An 18,642-nucleotide genomic window follows, 5' to 3' on the forward strand; every position below is an offset into this window, starting at 1 on the left:
AGACTCTGATAGTTAAGATAATTTTTAGAAGGTATGTGCAAGTGCTTTTGCAGGCTTATTTCTGTATTAAAATGTTTGCAACACAAAATAATAGGATTCATCATTTATCTTTCAGATACTGATGAATACAGACCACCTGTTTGGAAATCTTACTGTAAGTATCTCGACAGATTTTCTTTCCAAGTCAGAACTTAAAAAGTTTTGGTTGGATGCTTTAAAACACTTATTTTTTCTTTTCATCACAATGTGAGTTTAAGAACTATCAAGGGGTTCATTACTATGTAGAGATAGGTGCAATTGCTTATCCTCTAGGAAAAGTGAATGCAGTTTATTTGGAGCAGTAGATTCCCTGTGCCTTACTAATGTAAGTGGTCCCACTCCTGTGTGGGTCTGGTTTATACTGGTTTGGTTGCCTAAGCTGGGGCTTGCATAAGCACCATTCATGCATTAAATTTGCTGCCACTTGCATGCTTTTAGGCCTCCTGTGCTTTAGTGCCTTGCATCACTAGAGCTGAGACTTAAGCAGGTTAGAAAAACTCATATAAATGGTTTCCCCTAGAATTTACTGATGTAGTAAAGTGAGAGCATTTGTTTGGCCTTGTGTGACAAACCACAAGCAGTTCTTTGAAACCCTAACTAGAAGTGTCTGGTTTCCTACCAGCCTGCCTCTGTAGCTCAGCAGCTTTTTGGTGTACATGCCCAAGCTCTGAGGAAGTGGTTTTGTTGGCTGCCTTGGGCAGGTGTGCGGGGCAGTGCTCCTGCCATGTTGCCCTGAGACCTGATTCCCTTGGGAATTTCACAACATTCTGATTTTCATTCATACATTAAAAACCAAGCAAACAAACCAAGCCAACCCAAAAAAAGCCCTAACACACATCGAAAAACACCAAACTTCCATGGAAATTTTCTGTATTTCAAAATCTAAAGGGATAATGTGTTGTTTGAAAGTGCTGATAAAAGTTCAGGAAGATTTAAGAGAATAACACCTGAAACATGGCACTGCAGTGAAACATTGTAGCCTCCCGCTTTGTCTCACCTCTAAATTCTAGTTCTTCGTGAATAGAAAAGCTAAGGTGTGAGACATTTTGAGAACAGAGGAACCAAAGCAAGACAGAAAAGTCTTCTGGTAAAAGCAGATTTCGAAAGCAGAATGTGTGTTTAACACACTTAACAGTTTAGGGATGTCAGACTTACATTTGCATTTGTATAAATTCCCAAGGATTGGTGTCTTCAAGATGGCTAAGGGAATTTGCTCAGGAAGCATTTCACATGATGAAAATGTTGTTCCATAAATGTAGGGGGATATTTAGCACCTGAGAAAATAGCTATTTCAAAAAGGTTTCCATCCTGCAATGGTAGATTCTTTTCAACCGGAGATTTTTAGGTTGATCATAAAAGCTTGGTGAAAACCACAGTTAAAAAGAGAGTAAGTGCATGAGAGCAGATAAAAAATTTTTGTCAGCTAGAAAAATAGAGTTAAATAATCATTAGAAAAACAGCTTCTCTGTCACCAAGACCAGTTAATGGCTCACAGAGAACAGGTCAGTTGTCTCTGTTCTGTCCTTGCCATTGTCAACCTGACACAGTCAAAAATCAGTTATGCCTTAAAACTGAAAAATCAGCCTTGTTGTTTGGATTTGGTTTTGAGTTTTTGAGTTGTTAAAGTGATCATGAGTTATACTGCCAAGAACTTCTATGCACTATGAGCATTACTTCTCTAAATGAGACCACATCTTCTAAGGAACTTCAGAGACTCTAAGTAAATAATCAGATATTGTGAAATTTGTACTAAAATTACAGGAGCTTGGAAAACTGCATATACCTTGGCTGTCTAGGAATGTCAAGGCCTCTTACAGTTACTTGAAAACAGAAAGGCAGCAAGTATAAAAAAGGCTGTAGATTTTCAATTTGTTCATCTTTAGTGTTTTCTTTAGTGGATGGCAATGTTTTTTAGTAATTGCCAGCATATGTAATTGCTGTCGTGTGCTTGAGATACCTGGGACCTTGGTCTGTGTTTGAATCCAGTGGCAAAGCCTGTCTGTGCCTTTTGAATCATCGTTTGTTATGCCAGCCTGTCATGTGCCAAGTCAGCCACTTAATATTTAAGCAGTTGCACACAGAATGATTTCAGCAAGCTTTTTTCTTGCAGTGGATGGCTGAAAGATAAAACTGAGACACATTACTCCTTGGTGATAAACATCATCAGTCATGATTGCAATAGCTGTTACTGAGATCTGTGTATTTTTCTCCCAGTTGTAAGCACGAACAGTGAATCACAGCTCTGTACCTTCTGTGAACTTGGGGAACACTGCCTCTTTGTTCAGCTTATTCCATGCCATAATCTCTAGCAGGAGGGCCCATCCTCTGCAATAGCAAAGCCTTGTTGACAGCTTCCCAGGACCTGAAGGTTTGTTTGGGTGCATGCAAAAGTGTGTGCACCCACTCTCCTTCACCACCATGGTTTGCCATGGTGCAGCCTTCCCGTAGTTCAGAATTGAGTGCAGAGTCATGGGGCTTGGTTATATTTCTGTCTCATGATGGATGGAAAGAAATGTCTTGCTTGGCTTCCCTGGCAATGGTTGCAGCGAGGAAACTGGGGCTTTGAATTGCACACAACAGTTAGAGGAGGAGGAATACACATCATCTTTTCTAACTTAACTGGTCTACCTGCTGTGCTTCTGACTGGAAGAGGAGAAAGGTACTGCCTTTTGAGAAGAGGAATTTCCTTCCAGAAAATATTTTCAGCCAACTTCAAGTAAGGTGGGAAACAAATCTCAGTTTTTAGCTAGCTTCTGAGGAACATGCTGGTTATGAGTCTCAACTGCTCTTCTATTAAATTCAGAGGAATCCATATTTACTTTATGAATATTTTTTTTCCTTTGAGCTTGAATCTACAGTTTGCAGAATTAGACGTGGACAATGGCGAGTGATATCAGATATGACTTATTACAATGGAAGCTAGGGAATCCCTGCTGGGTAAACAAATGGTCATGCTTGCTTGCAATGAAAATTGCAGGTTTATATATAGGGTGCTGTTTTTCATTGCTTGCAAGTTAACATTTTTGTTATCCTAGTACAGAACAGCAAGGATTGATTTTTGGTATTGTCAGGAAAAAACATTAGGTTTCTTGTTGGGAACACAGGGAGTGACTTTTTTCCTATGACTGTCATATCATCAAGCATCTTACCATTTTTCTCCATTTCCATGTAATTTTGTATACAAGTATAGCATTTGTCAATGGAAAAGACTCGTGATCAAATGAGAAATGTAATTAAGTCAAATCTTACTAGATATATCAATGCATTATCTTATTACTCAAAGAAGGCAATAGCACATGTTGTTACATCTTGGTATTAGTACAAATTATTGAAAAATAATTTAAATTTAAAATATTACAATTCCGGTTGTCCATTTTATCAGTTTCAGAGTACTGTTCAAATATTAATTTAGTGTCAAGAGCCTCATTTTAAACATGATTGGCCAAACCAAACTCATTTTGGGATAGACATTGAAGGTCACTCCTTTGGTATTATTTACAAAGTCCGCACATTAGTGCCATTAAATTTATGGCTGGCTCCTAAGATTTAGTCTGACTTGTTGAGGCTTATGTCATAAATTAGGCCCTAACTATTATACCCTGCTGCTCAACTCCTGGTGTCTTTAAATCTGAAAATGCACAGCCCATTTTTTCCTTTGTCCAGAAGTATCACCACTGAGCAGTGCCAAAAGCAGAAGGTTTGATTCTGCAGAGTTCTGAATAATTCTTGTGAATTCTTGACATTTTTCAGGTGGCTATGTGCTCAGTATAGTAGGATGGGGCTCCATCTGCTTAGTGAAGAAAGTCTGACAGAAGCCTGATTTGTCATACAATGAAATTTAATTTGTGTTTATCATTATTCTTTTTCTGATCTTCTTGATAGAAATTCAAGTATTCTTACCCAGTGACTGACCCCATAGTACTCAATTGTTTAATTGTAAAGTTAATCAGTAATTCCAGGTTGGCTAGCAACATTTTGTATGTTTTGAGACCTTGATGTATGTATCCTAGCATTAAATCTTGCAGAGAATCATCTTTAATTTTTAAAACCAGCAAAAATTAATGTTAAGTGCCTAATTTGTATAATGACTGTATTAATCAAAATTTTTCTACTGTCTCTCAGTGTATCAGTTGCAACAGGAAGCTCCCCATCCTAGAAGGATAACCTGCACTTGTGAGGTAGGTATTACAAATAGTAAGTTTTATAGAGTCTAGTAATCTCAAGTCTATATTTAATGATGTCCAACCCAAACATTGCTTCCTTCAGAGACTTGGCACTTTGATAGGTAAGTTATCTTGGGGGCACTGGGATGTGGAAGTCCATTAGATCTAAAAATCAAATTAAACCATTTTGACTATGATGTATATCTGAGAATCATCTTTAGGTTTTGGTTCTTAGGTAGATAGAATCATCCCTTTTCTCCTCCTTTTTGGGTCAGAAATTCACAGAAGCAAGAGAAGAGTTGTAAAGGGGAACTGCCCACCTATTTGTACACACATCACTTGGAGATGCCTGCAATAAATCAGAGTGAAGACTGAAGCCTCCCCTCATGATGTTATTGGAATTGTAATACTTAGGACTCATTAATGCTAGTAGCTAGTAGCTAAGCTACGCAGAGCCCCAGGTTTTAAGGCTCCAAACAATAACAGTGTGATCCTTCTGATATCCTGTGGTACAGAAGTACCTGCTCATGGGGTCATTTGTCAAGGCAGAGCCCAGATTGTTGCTGTGCCCTGAGCTGCCATCCAGCAGAGCAGCATCTCTGCAGAGCTGTGCTGCTGGAGTCTTAACTGATACCAAATGTCTGTGCCAGCAAGATTTTACTCATAGGTGCATCTCTCTTGCAGCCTCACTTAGGAACCTGGGAAACATTAATTTCAATTTCAAAAATGCTGAAATGTTAGACTTGACATGTTAAGCAGTATTACAAAACACAGCTCTTACCAGTTCACCACTGAAAGTTATTACATTGCTGCAATAAAACTTGAATATTTTTATAATGTGCCAAGAGAAAGGGCACATTAATCTTTGAAAATATGTTAGCTACTTCAATGTTGTATTAAATGTAGAGGGACGTAGCACTGCCAGGAACAGAATCTTGTAGTCTAGATCACAAAGAGGATTACTTCATAGAATTAGACAGATGTTTTGGTGTCATCTTTTCAGATGCCTGTTTGTGATTCTGTGAAGTACTCTGTCAATTTTTAAGATATTGTGGAAATTTAACACAAGCATTAGTGGCATTGTTTTCTTTGTATTGTTGTAGAAGGTATAGCTACAGGTAATTGCACTTAAGCAAGACATGAATATAGAAAAGAACAATACATTAATTTTACAGGAAGCACTGTAGCAAGAAAAATTGTTTAATCAATGTTTCTACTGGTAATAAGAATACAAGCAGGTGTATTCTTGTTAAGTATGTTATGCAGATATAAACATACATCAAATAAGCTGGGATGGAGATTTGAAAGAGACCTATAGAAGGTAAGATCTGAGCTGTGAAAAACAGGAGGTTTTCCAGTTCTTTATTTCCACTGCAACATTATTAGGAAGGTTCTCTGCTTTGTGTGTTCTCTATGATATGTTTTTTCATTACATTCATGTATAAAATATTTGAGTCTTGTAATACAAGTTTGAGATTGTGCAGAGTGCACACTTGGATAGTAGGATAAAATGTTTTACTCCCTGCCTTTAATGTATTGTGTGTGTTATTGTTACTTAATGTTGAATAGTTGCTTTTTCTTTCCACCAAGTATTTGATGGAAGAAGTGCTTGTATGCATGTAGGTATATGTGGATTTTTGGTAGCCTTCTGACTCTGTTTATTGGGGTGCTGACATTATGCCTGTACAATCACTGTAGTCTTCTTTTTGCCGGGTGGTATTTCAGAACCCTGCTATTTTTCACTCATGTAATGACAGACTTTCTTAGAGTGTATCTTTATAAAGTTGCCTGGCTCTCATGGTAATTAGCAACAATTCTTTAGTTTCTTCAATTAGATGCTTTGAGAGCCTCAGTTGCAAATGTTTTGAGTCTTAAAGAATTAGAACCTTCATTTTTCAGTATTATTCTGTATTCCTGTATTATTCATTATAATACAGATTTTTTTTTCATTATAAGTATTGGAAATTTATGCAGCTGAGACAGATTTGAAGTGAAAATATATTCAGTGAGCAGTAACGTTTTTAACCTTTTTGGTTTCAGCCTCTCCTGCTAGTGCTGAGCTTTGTGATCTGCTCTTTCTCAGCTGGGTTTCTATTAGCAGCCATGCATGAGTCAGTGGGGAGCAGAATCTTCTCCTTAGTGGTTGAATTATCCAGCTGGATAAACAAATTCATAAATATTAGGAAGAGAATGTTCATCCAAACAGCATCAAAGAGGTCAGTGGGAGGGAAACACATGTAATTTGGTAAGGTATTAGCACATAAATTGCTCTTCTTGCCTTATTGTATCCCACTTGTTGACATAAGCAAGAGTGATGACTAGAGGAGAAAGTACCTGACAAAGAATAATTGGAATAAAAACCCCAACCTCTTATTTAAGGTACAAAGGCACATCTTGAACAAGTGCTCATACTGAGGTGTATTGAACAGAATGACCTATGTTAGGGCATTCTTGACTGCTCTATGAAGGCACTCCAAGATAAATTTAAATAAATATGTATGAAGATATCAAACAGACAAAGAGTGGGCATAATAAAAATCACTTAGCTTTTCTGTCCTATTATGAGGCTTCATCCTAACGCAGTGCTAGTATTTAACAAGCCTATTAAACACATCCCTACGCAGTCTTGTGAAAAAGGCCTCTGTGAGTAGTCAATAAATGTAGCATAGATGGGCACATATAATGCACAAATGCACATCCTTGACAGCACTGTTCTCAGTGGTGGCTTATCTATATGATGTTTAACCAGAATAACTTCCCAACTTTCATGGTAACCAAACTCCCCTCCAAAGTAATGGGTATTGTAAGGCACTTGCCAAGCCTGCCCCATCTACCTCTTTGAAAACTTGGTTTCATTGGTTTTACCCCTCAGTTTAAAAAAAAAAACCACAATTCACAGTGGTGGATATCTCATTGACCTCTGTGTATCTTGCTGGCATCATAGCAAGGCCTGAGTATTTCCTGTGGCCTCAGCTAGACAAATTAGCACTCTGAAAATTAGTATCTTGGTTATTTTTTTTTTCCCAAGTTAGCTGCTGTTTTTAAAACTGTGACAAATACTGGCTAAATGAACAGCAGTAAGAATTTTTTTACCATAAATAAAAAGTCCTGAGAAGTCAAAAGACTGAGCATTCAGCTGGTTTTTGCTGGATGCAGAGAAACTGAAGTAGCTAAGGCTGCCTTTAGTCATGCTCAGCAATAGGGCCAAATCAGAAAGAAACTCTGCAGAGGATAATAACACTGTATTTTCAGCTAACAACTTTAGTTAAAATGACCATTTTCTTGCTACTGCTTTGATTTTGTTTTAAAAACCTATTTCCTTAGGTAGGTTTTAGTTGCAGCCCAGATGAATGTTTTGGTTTTGTCTGACTTAAGGTTGAGTGAGTGTGGAAGTTAGGTTAATGAAGTCTATGGATGTTTGGACTCTTAGGTGCTCACATGGGTGGCTGCAATTGCACTGTGTTGAAATACAGTCTGGCAGGAACTTTATGAAGTCCAGGCAGGTACAAAAGACCAAAAAAGCTGTGTTTCTTCTAGTCCTGGTGCAGCTAGGGATACCTAAAGTAAGAACAAATGCTAAACTGCCTTTTATGGTGAAATTGCTATGACTGAAGTTGGAGTAATGATACTTGTAGGAAGCATTATAGAGAGCTGGAGAAGTGAACAGTATTCACTATCTCACAAGTTGGCTTACAGGCAGTCTGTGTCTTTCATTAAGTTCACACAGACTGCAGTAGGTGTGTGTGTAGCCCAGCTACTTCTGGCTGAATTACAAGGGCCCTGCCGAGTTCTGATGGAGTTGTCTTAGGGTCTCAATGTATGCATCCAATTTAGAGGTCAAGAAACCTACTATTATAGTAAATTTTAAAAGTTATGGGGCAGGAGGGAACAAAACACATACACAAAAAAACACACCAAAAAACCCACCAAACCAAACAACCAAACAAAAACCACTGAAAACCAGGCAATAAACCTTGGTGAAGTTGCCTGGAAGTCCAGCAGAGATTTTCTCTGATGCTTTGCTCCAGTTGTGTGCCAGTTCACATTTTCAAATGTTTGCACGCAAAGTATAATATTATAATTTATGTTAGGATTTGCAAGAACTCTGAAAATGCCCTGTCACATGACTAAAGCATTTCTGAAATTGATATTTTGCCTATATAAATTTTCCAGTTCTGTCATATAAATTTACTTTACTCGCTGAGATAAATACAAAATCTCAAGAGACAGACAAGAAAATCTAGTTCACAACAGGATTCCTTTTTTAACAACTGCCTGAGACTAGTATCTGGAGGGCTTTGTTAAAGAATTGTTACAAGTTTCTATAACAACAACAGCAATATAATGTGTTCTCATTTTCTCCATTCATTTTGCTATCCTTCTAATGAAGAAATAGCCTACATTTAACAAAAATAAATAAACCTTTTTAATTTTTTTAAAATAATCTGGTCTCTTTAGGCCCTTTGAAGACCAGTTGACTCTTGTTTGCTGTTACGTAGGAAAAAGAAATCTTTTAGAACATTGTAAACCTTTCAAGTGATGTAATGATTTTTCAAAAGCAATGAATCATCACATTTTATTTGCTGGTAATGAGGAAAAGTTGTTGTTAGACTGTGTACCAGGATATATTTTGTGTTGTTTTGGACATCTGAAATATTTATACTCTAGTGAGACAGCTGGAGAGAAGGGCTTATTTTAATAGGCTTCCTTCTGCAAAGTTGGAGAAAAGAAACTGAAGTGGCAGTTTACTGTATTTTCTGTTTTATTATAGGTGGATCGTTTTATACTCTTGTAGTTCAGGCTGTTGAATATTATTCCCCAAAGAGTTTCCTCCTTCACATTTTGCAAGGAGGGATAATGTGGTTTAGATTACTGGGCTGATTTCTGGGTGATCTGCAGTTCCTTACTTGTCTGTAGCTGCAGGTAAGTTACTTCACCTGAAACACTTAGCAGGTGAATTGTGTTCTGTCACCCTTTCCTGTTTTGTGCATTTATCCTGTATGGTCTCTAGAGCACAGACAGGCTCATGGTACACAGGCTAACATATTCATGCCTGGTGCTGAGGTCTCCTAGGTGATTCTACAGATCACAGTTTAGTGAAGTTAAGAAGTGCAAGACTTAGGCATTTGCTAATGATCATCTCATTTACCATTTGTCCTCACTTTGAGCGAGTATGGTAATGGCTTCATTTCTTGCAGCAGTGGCACCAACAGCTTTATGATGGAACATAACTTGTAAGTTTAAGAGATTTTTAGATGTTTCACTGTATTAGTGCACTTACACACATTAAATAAATCTCGTTTCCCCCTTTTGGCAGTGTGCAAAAGCAGTACTTAATGCCATCAGTTTGTATTAGCAGTGCCCTGAGGATGATGTGGTCCAAACAGCTCATTCTGTCTCTCTATGTTAAGCTATTCAAAAATGCAGTGTTTCCCACAGGTCTACCTTTGGCTTTCCTATATTCCATCCAGAAATGAAATTCTGGGATTTTTGTCAGTACTTTCACATTATATCCCTTTCTGGTTTTTTTATGGAAAGCATGCTTACTTTATGGGTTCACTTGTTATGAAACATTACAATTTCTCTTGTTTCTTCTAGGTAGAGAACAGACCCAAATATTATGGAAGAGAGTAAGTAACATATATCCCTCAAACTAGTTTATCCTGACATTTTGATTCATAATGGTTACAGAAAAGATTGGAAGCATTTGTTCTGGGCCCTTTGACTCTTCTGTGTGGTTTTACAGCAGTGTATCTTGCTCACCATCAGATCATTATTGAAGTAACATCACTTTTGTCTGCCTAGAATTAACAGCTGCATTTTCTGATGGATATGAATATCATTGAGCTGTATTTAAGTGAGAAAAACACACTTCTGTACTTTCAAAGGGTTATATCTTTCTACCCCCACCTCCAGATGGCTTTTGCAGAAGATGTTTATGTGCAGGAAAAAAAATCTGGCTTACAACTGCAGTATGAGTGTACAGTATCTATGTGACTTCTATTTCAGAATGCCAAGGCAAAGATGGTTAGATTTAATGTGGGGGGAAAAAGCATATCTTATTTGTATTTATTTTGATAAAGATGTTAGTATTGCTAGATGGTTACACCACTGATTACTGAGCTTACATGCAGTCCCCAAGATTTTAGCAAACTGCTGTAATATTCCTGAATGCTTCAAAATGTTACGATTGCATGCCACTGGCACAAAACACATGAAGGCAGCAGGAGAAAATAGATTAATTTCTACATATTTAATTAATGGATGCAGATTTAAAAAAACAGTAGCCTTGTTTCATAGATACTCTTTTATAGAAACCTTCTTAAACCATTTAAAGAGACTACAAAGGCAGACCAAAAACGAGATTTTAAGATGTAAATTCCTGCAAATCACTAATGTTTGTGTTTGTTTCTTTTTTAATTACCATGGTTGGTGTTTTTGAAAGAGGAGGAAAAGGTGATTTAAAAGTGAAAAAGCGTGTGTTTCATAAAGTCTTTGTTCCTTAGATTCCATGGGATGATCTCCAGGGAGGAAGCTGATCGGTTATTAAGTGTTGCAGAGGGAAGTTATCTCATTCGTGAAAGCCAACGGCAACCTGGAACCTACACTTTGGCATTAAGGTTGGTAATTAATATTTAATTTTTGAATTTATAAAATATTCAAAAGATTGTACTGTGTTCTTGACCCTAGTGCTTAAACTTCCTTGTGGGTATTTTTAATTTCAAAAAAATCATGGTCAGCATTTAATTAACTGATACTTTCTACTGTAGTTACATATTTGGTATCTTTATCCTTCCCTAACCCTTTCTGAAGTGCTAACATTCCTTGTTGTTTGCACTACCAGGATAATAGTAAATGTGTTCTTGCTGGAGATGCTGCATTTTGCTGTTCTCCTGCTATGTTATAGATGGGACCTTGTTTAGACACTGGGAGAGCACACAATCAAGAAATAAGACATTTTATGAGTTTGCATGACTGCTCCACTGTGTGGGTTACTTGCTAGCTGGCTGTTGATGAAGAGCAATTAATTCTCTGTCATGCCTCTGTGAGATGACAGATCAGGAGGGTTTTTTATCTGAACACCTGTTAGCTAACATTGTTTGCAGTTTTGTTGCCTCGCTTTGCAAAATTCTGGTGAGTGGATCAGATATAAGTAAAATATTTACATATAAAATAAAAACTGAAATAAAAGATAATTTAAATAGTTGTAAATTTTAAATAGTTTAATTAGTTCTAAGGTAATGAAGGTAATTTTGGCCAGGGCTGTACATATAAGTACTCGTATGGGAGATGGTCATTATTAGCAATGGCTTAAAGCTGAGTGGGACACAAAAACATTGAACAAGATGCAGTTACTGAAAGTTTTATATGGGTAAAATAATATTACATTTAACATAAGATTATGATGAATTAGTGATTGTGAGGAAATAGTTTTATTTTTCAGGGGAAAAAAAAAAGAAAGGTATGTTTTAGTGAGATATTTATTTCTGTAGTAACAAGATTCCAAATAGAAACACTATCGACATTTACCCTAGTTTGCACTAACAGTGTAAATAAGCTGTTTGCTTATTAGGGACTAATACTCCATTTCATCTACTTCTGCTCCTACAATGTTCATTTAAAGCTGAAAATGAAGCAGTTGTTTTAACACCTGCCTAAGACAAAGAACTTTTTCCCTTTGCTTCTGACAGTGCAGAAGGCACAGGGCTTACAGGCTGCAAATGATGAAGCTTCCAAGTATCGTGCAGCATATATTGATATATCTTATTTTATGAATGTTCCTCCAGTCCAGCAATTCAAAAGATGGTTCTTTTCTATGTGTGATGGTATCTCTTTCAAACAAGAAAACCTATTCAAAGACAATGAAATCTATTTTTATACCCAAAAGAATAGAGAATGGATAGGTGTTGGTGATCAATTTGGAACAGTTTCAAATGATAGCAAAGCTGTTGTCACTGATTTAATTTAAGGAAATTCAGCATTTGGCAAAACACCTCAGAATTTGAAACTGCAGCATGTGGCAGTCATTACATTATGTTCAAGCATTACCTGAATGACTTCTAAATCAAGGACAATAGTTGAGGTGGCTGCCTTGCATCTCACAGCAAGTAATGCTCTGTTGGCTTGCTCTTGACCTTTAAGAGTACAAATGAGGGTCTTTGCTCTAACACCTTGTGTGAAATTTTCTGTGAATTCCAGTGCTGTGTCTTCCACACATGGAAATTTTACCACCAGCATTTCTTTTTCTCTATACTAGAACAATTACAGGACTCTGTGTTTCCACTGACAGAGTTTTTCTCAGTTTCCATTTATCCCCTTGCTGGAATTGCTTGTGCAGAATACACCCATTAGGCAATATTCCCACTGAGCGTGTTGCTGACATTGTAGCATCTCTTAAAACTGGGTATTTCTTCAGTCTGTCCATCTTGACAGTGAGAAGTTTGTTGTGATTGCCATGTTGAGTTACCAGTAATTTATAGCACTTTTTCAGACCATCATTTGTGTTCATGTCACTACACTGCCAGATGGCAAAGGTAGCTCTGGCTGCAGTTTAGGTATTACCAGCAGGAATTTTGGAATGTCGTCTGCATGTCCAGAAATGGAGCTTGTCAGTATGGGCAAAACCTTTCAAGTTCAGTGGAAGATTCTGATTGGCTTCAGGGTCTCCCTTTCTTTTCTAGGTGTGTAAATCAATTTGAGCTTTCCCTACCAGGCTTGAATACCAGTCTGTCATTGAGCAATCACATTAATTTTAAGGTCACTTCTGTACCATTTTTGCTTCGTTACCTTTGCTTTCCCCTTTAGAAGGTGTGGGAGGAAAGAAAACTTGGTCAGCTGTTAGTTTTATATGAACGGACACAGGAGTGATGAGGAGATGCTCTAATCCTTCCATAAATAATATAATGACAAAACATAAAGAAGAATCTCCATGTTTTCTGATCGTTTTTCAGACATAATTTGAAAAACAAATGGAAAATGTTAAATAAAATTTAAATGCCAGAGAGTACCCATCAATTTTTGACATAAATCCTTGATGCACTCTGTACTTGTGCACATCTACTCAATCTGTCTCTCACTGTGTATGTTTGTTGCCTGACCTGTCTGTCTTTGACAGTCCTGCCAATTATAATTAAGACAAACTAGAAAACACCTATGAAATGTAGTTGCATCATAAAATCCTGTAGCTGATGTCTAAAATGTCAGTGTTGTTTTCATACTGCCATTGGTGAAGTTGTTTTGAATGTGGTTCCAATTCTAGTTCTGTTTTGTCTGATTTTTTTAGTGTTACTAAATGACGTGAAGGTGGTGTGTCCTCCGAATTCAAAAAGGGAAGATATCCTAGTGTTTGCTGTTTAATTTATTAGTTTTCTAAATCAACTTCAACACTGAGTATTGGCTGTGTTGGTAAAGTTTCTAACTTGGTTAAACTGGAAGTAAACCTTTGGCTACAAAGCAAGTTAAATGAAAGGTGAAGTCAGAATCCCTATGATGACTCCCACTCTATTTGTGAATACATCATCCTCATTGCTGCAAATCTGATAGAGATTGATTGAACTCTAACTCAACTTTTTTAACTGAATATTTATATTCTTCTGGAATTATTAATGAAGATCACTTCAGAGTGTTGTAGGTGTACACCAATGACATTGCCTCTTTTTCTGTCTCTATCCTCATGGCTTATTCTCTTCTAGGCTGCACTTAAAGAGGACATCTTCCAGAGATGCTTAGATTCTTTGCTCTGCGGTGAAGATTTGCACTTGCTAAACACCTAATCTTTTTACAAGTTAAAGAATAAACTGTTAAGAACACAAATCATAACTCCTTTGTAGGCAGACAGAATTCATAGTTATAAATACACGTTTTTGTCTGGAACAGATTGGACAATCAAACTATGCTTCAGCCTTCAGCTACAGCCAAAATGCACAGAATGCAAATGCAGTTGGTGCATGAAAGTTCCTTTATGGACCTTTCTACTCTTTACTCTAAGGGATGCCTTAAGTCATAAAATGGGCAGATCTGGGGAGAGATCTGGGTAATTGTTTGCAAAGAGTTTCTTCTTGGAGTTAAATCCAGCTGGCAGCCCATCACAAGCAATATCCCCAGAGCTCAGTATTGGAGATACAGGGCAGGTTTAGGGTAGGGGAAATTTCTTTACAGAAAGAGTGATCAGGCATTGGAACAGGCTCCCAGATGGTGGAATAGCCATCCCTGGAGGTGTTATGGAAGTGTTTAAAAATGGCTCTCCAGGATATAGTTTAGTGGTTGTTGCAGTTGGATTATGGTTGGACTCGATGATCTTGAAGGTCTTTTCCAACCTTAATGATTTTATGATTCTGTATCTCTGTATTAGGAAGTTCTCTGAAAATGAGTGCACTGGGTCAGATCAAAGGACCAGTTCACAGTCCAGTCCATTATCCACTCTTTGGCTATAAAATTGTAGATATGCAAAGAAAAGTTTAAGACCAAGATGAACATGTCATAGTAGTTCTCTGGTGTGCTCTTCCAGCCTCTGAAAATTTTCCAGGCAGGGACCTTAGAGCTATTTTCAGGTTTTTGATGGACAGATTTTTTATTTTTGTCAAGTGGCTTTCTGAGCAGATTTTTGAACCCTCCTAGACTTTCTGTGTGCAACTGGAGCATGAATTCAACAGCTCACCTAGGTTTTATGGGAAGCAGCACCTTTTTTGAAGATTCTATCTCACAATTTTATTGAATGCTCCCTAGCCCTAGTTTTTGTATTATGAAAAACAGTGAACAACTGAGGTCTATTTACCATTTCCATGCTGCTCATGTCCCCCTTATTGTTGTCTTTGCAGGTTGATGAACCCTAGGCTGTACAGTCAGATTTTGTAGTGAAGCTGTTCCAAACTCCTTCTCATCTCTGACATCTTTCTTCATGCCTTTCTCTTACTCTGTGATGACCTTTTGGAGATGAGGGAGCCAGGATTGCACATCCTTTTCAGGACAAAGTGGGCCATGGAGTTTTCTTTCTTTGTTCACTAAACCTTTTTAAATGGTTCTTTGGCTGCTGTGGAACATTTAGGCTGTGATGATTCTTTAGAAATAGCTTTAGTGAATCTAAAATTCTTGTTCCTGGGTTGCAAAAGCTAAAGATATAGCCTGGCACCAGTTAAGTGACCAAATATAGGGAAGGAAAAATAACAACTTTTGCAGCCTTAAGTGAGGGAGTCAAATACTCTTAGACTAATGCCATAGAATAGTTAACTGAGTTCAAAGTGAAGATACTGAATATTTCTTCTCTTCTTTAATAGATAGAAAAAGTGATTCTTACCCCCCAAAAATTTTTCATTTATTAAGATTGCCAGTGAGTTACTGTAAAATCTGCTTTCCACTTATATAAGAAGTTGCATTTTGATCATGCTCTGGTGTGCTATTTTTGTCTACTTTCACCCATTATTGTGCAATTGATTTGAATCATAATTTCTTTTTTTTTTTAAGATAGACTACCTTTTAAATCTAAATTTGAAACAAAAGAGGTTTTATTTTCGGAAAACAAATTTCTCAGAATTTGTAGAAGTGATAGAAGTTTGTTCTTAGGGAAAAAGAAAATCATAATTTAAATGTAAGTATGGTTAAATGTGTAGAGTTGGCCTTCAAATATAACTGATGTTCAGAGACTAAGCAGGCCTGTGAAATTGTATCATTTCAGACACCGGATAAAAGAGAGTAAAGCCTGAACACAAATAAAAACCCTATCAGTACCCTACTATGTTTAATACTTGTACTTAATCATGAATGTGGTTTCTCATAGCTTGTTTAAAATAAATAAAGAATATTAAAGAGAGATCATAGCAGAATTCACCAATGCTTATTAATTAATCAGAGAATGCCACTGGAAATGTTGTGCAACCCTGAGGTTTAAAAAAATTACAAGAAAAATTATTTTAGCTATGTATGTGTGTCCATACATATCAGCAAGTCTCTGTGGCAATGAAAATATATTATATATATTGTAATGTTAATTAAATGTTCAAAACAGATGAAAAGAATGGAAAATTCCTAATTACTCCTGTAGGTATTAGATCTGTTTTTATATTTGGCAAAAAATGTAGTGCAGTGCTTAATGCTAGGACCTGCAGCAAATGACAGTAACAATAAGACATGGTTTGCAATGTAGCCTTTTGTGGTTGAGAGCTTGTTTAATAATTAAGATGAGGATAAAGAGGAAATGGGTAGAGATTGTACTAGTGGTAGGCGTTGAAGTGTGATGGTACTGCGTGTTCTTTTGAGCAGATATCTGCTGTAACACGTTTAGTTGGTTACCATGGTTTCCCTTCCTGCAAATTCTATTGTTGTGATACTGAAAATGAATTGAAACAAGGTTCTGCAGTATGATTAAAACAAAAAAAAAGCTAATAATGTTAGCCATGATTATGAGTCATGTTTTCTTTATGTTTGGGGTAAGGGCACAATCAGGATTATGTAGCATCAAGAGAGAATTCTTGAGGAGAAAAAAAATGTCAAAAACCCAGTAATCCTTAGTTTAGTCAACCAGCTGCTTGCATTGTGCAAGAAATTGTTACAAATGTTCTCTCTCCCTAAATTATGAAATTGCATTAAGATGCTATCCACTGATATTTTAAAGGGAGACAGAATTGGTAGGCTTTTAGACCATAGTGCTGCAAATGAACCTTTTAAATTTCAGACAACTGCTTTGGTAGCCAAATGGTGCTTGTTTTCAGTGGACTCTTTTGGGACACACATGTAGTGCTCTTCCAGAACACGTGGTGATTGCCATGGGATTTCTTACGTGTGTAACATTCCACATCTGCACAAGGCTGCTTGAATTCAGAGTTTAAATTGTGTATCTGCATTCTCTTGGAAAGTCTTGCTGTACAGACTGGGGCACAAGAGAGGAATTGAGGAAAGAAGAACTGTTTGAAACGAGTTTTTATGTTATAAAAGCCAAATTTTTGGCTTTTTTTTTTTCTTATTTTTTTTATTTTTTTATTATTATAAAAATAATTATTTTTTTTTATTATTATGACTGTACCAAAAGTCGATCATAGTTTATCCTGAATCCACAGATGATCAACAAGTAGTCTGAAGGAGCCCAGCAAACAGTAGTTGACTGCATCCATTCACTTTTCTGTGGTAATGGTATTCTGATACCATGTTAGTTGGTAGAAAAGAATTATAAAGACTGTTTTAAAGACAGAACTTCGCATATCTTTCTATGTGCATAATTTCTGCACCTGATTTACAGATGCAGTGATTGGCAGTAGCAAGGGCTAAATTCAGTTTCTAGAAACCTTTCTAAAATATTTACACAATATTCCTTGGTTGCTAGCTGAAAAACCTGGGAAACTATATACATATATGCATACACACATATGTACAGACACCAGTTTGAAAGCTGGGTTAAATATTAAGCATTGCTCCAAAACATGATCAAACCTATCTGTGGGATAAATTTGTTCCATCCTGACCCACTTTGATCATTTTTCTTTATTCTGAATGAAATTGCAGAAGTCTACTCCTTTCCTTGTAGTTGGTTGAGGCTCTGGAAGGGGAACTCTCCCTTCTCCCCCAGGCTTAACCCAACACACTTCTATAGGCACAGAATTCATGTGACTTTCAAAATTGGCCACTCAGGTATCTGTGGCTGCCTCTAGATGAAAGAAGTCATTCATGCTTAAAGCTGGTTTGTTAGGCAAACACAATAGGTATTCTGGCTAATATGCTGGGCTTTTATTTTTAGTTGTGAAGAGCCAAATATTTATTTTATGAAGGCTTCAATTCAGCTGAAATTAAAGCTGTCCTTCTGTTGGCTGCGTACATCACAGGAGCTAGCCCCAGGGGAAAGGATGTTGATAAATTTAGGAGCTCATTTTTCTGTTCTGAAGTAAAACAATTAGATCTCTATTTAAATTTTCTTTTATATAAAAAGTTTATTTTCCTATATAAGATTTCATAGTAAGTAGTAAACTATTACTTTGTCAATAACATGAAGGTTCAGTATTGAGGTCCTATGTGTCATCAGCCTTGTGTAAGTGCACCTGAGCACTACTGAGGTGGATTTGCTTAAGTATTTAGAATAATAATAAATAGCTGCTAATCTTAATGAGTAATTAACTGGCTACCTAGGCCCTCCTGCAGACTAGAATCCTTTTTTCCTTATGGTTGATGTCTTCTTGCTGTGTTCCTGTTCTCCTTCCCTCCTCCTCCCATCTGTTGTTGTTGTCAGCTCTGCTTTCTTTTGGCTAGGGTGGCTAATTTATCTTTGGCAATCCAGCTTGCTGCAGTCTTTCTCCTGCTCATGTTCAGAACCTCTCAGAGGAATATTCTCTGCTTTGGTGGTGGTGTGAACTTTTCAGTAACTTGTCCATGAGCTGTCTGTGCTCAGTTCACGTAGCTCACATTTCTCTTGTGCCTTGTCCCTCACCCCTGACTATAGCTCCTGCTACCCTACAAATAT

At 37.0% G+C, this 18,642-nt stretch overlaps 1 protein-coding gene across 4 annotated transcripts in view; it reads left to right on the forward strand.

Moving 5' to 3' along the window:
• The window catches only part of CHN1 (chimerin 1), a 97,713-nt gene that overhangs the window by 23,266 nt on the left and 55,805 nt on the right, over nt 1–18,642 (forward strand). For all 4 annotated transcript variants that reach the window (XM_071747300.1, XM_071747302.1, XM_071747304.1 and 1 more), the window contains 4 exons: nt 116–154; nt 4,162–4,217; nt 9,801–9,832; nt 10,709–10,822. In XM_071747300.1, coding sequence (XP_071603401.1) covers nt 116–154; nt 4,162–4,217; nt 9,801–9,832; nt 10,709–10,822 — 241 coding nt within the window. The remainder of the gene's footprint in view (nt 1–115; nt 155–4,161; nt 4,218–9,800; nt 9,833–10,708; nt 10,823–18,642) is intronic.

The sequence above is a fragment of the Heliangelus exortis genome, chromosome 6 (assembly GCF_036169615.1).
Source record: "Heliangelus exortis chromosome 6, bHelExo1.hap1, whole genome shotgun sequence".
Taxonomy (NCBI): domain Eukaryota; kingdom Metazoa; phylum Chordata; class Aves; order Apodiformes; family Trochilidae; genus Heliangelus; species Heliangelus exortis.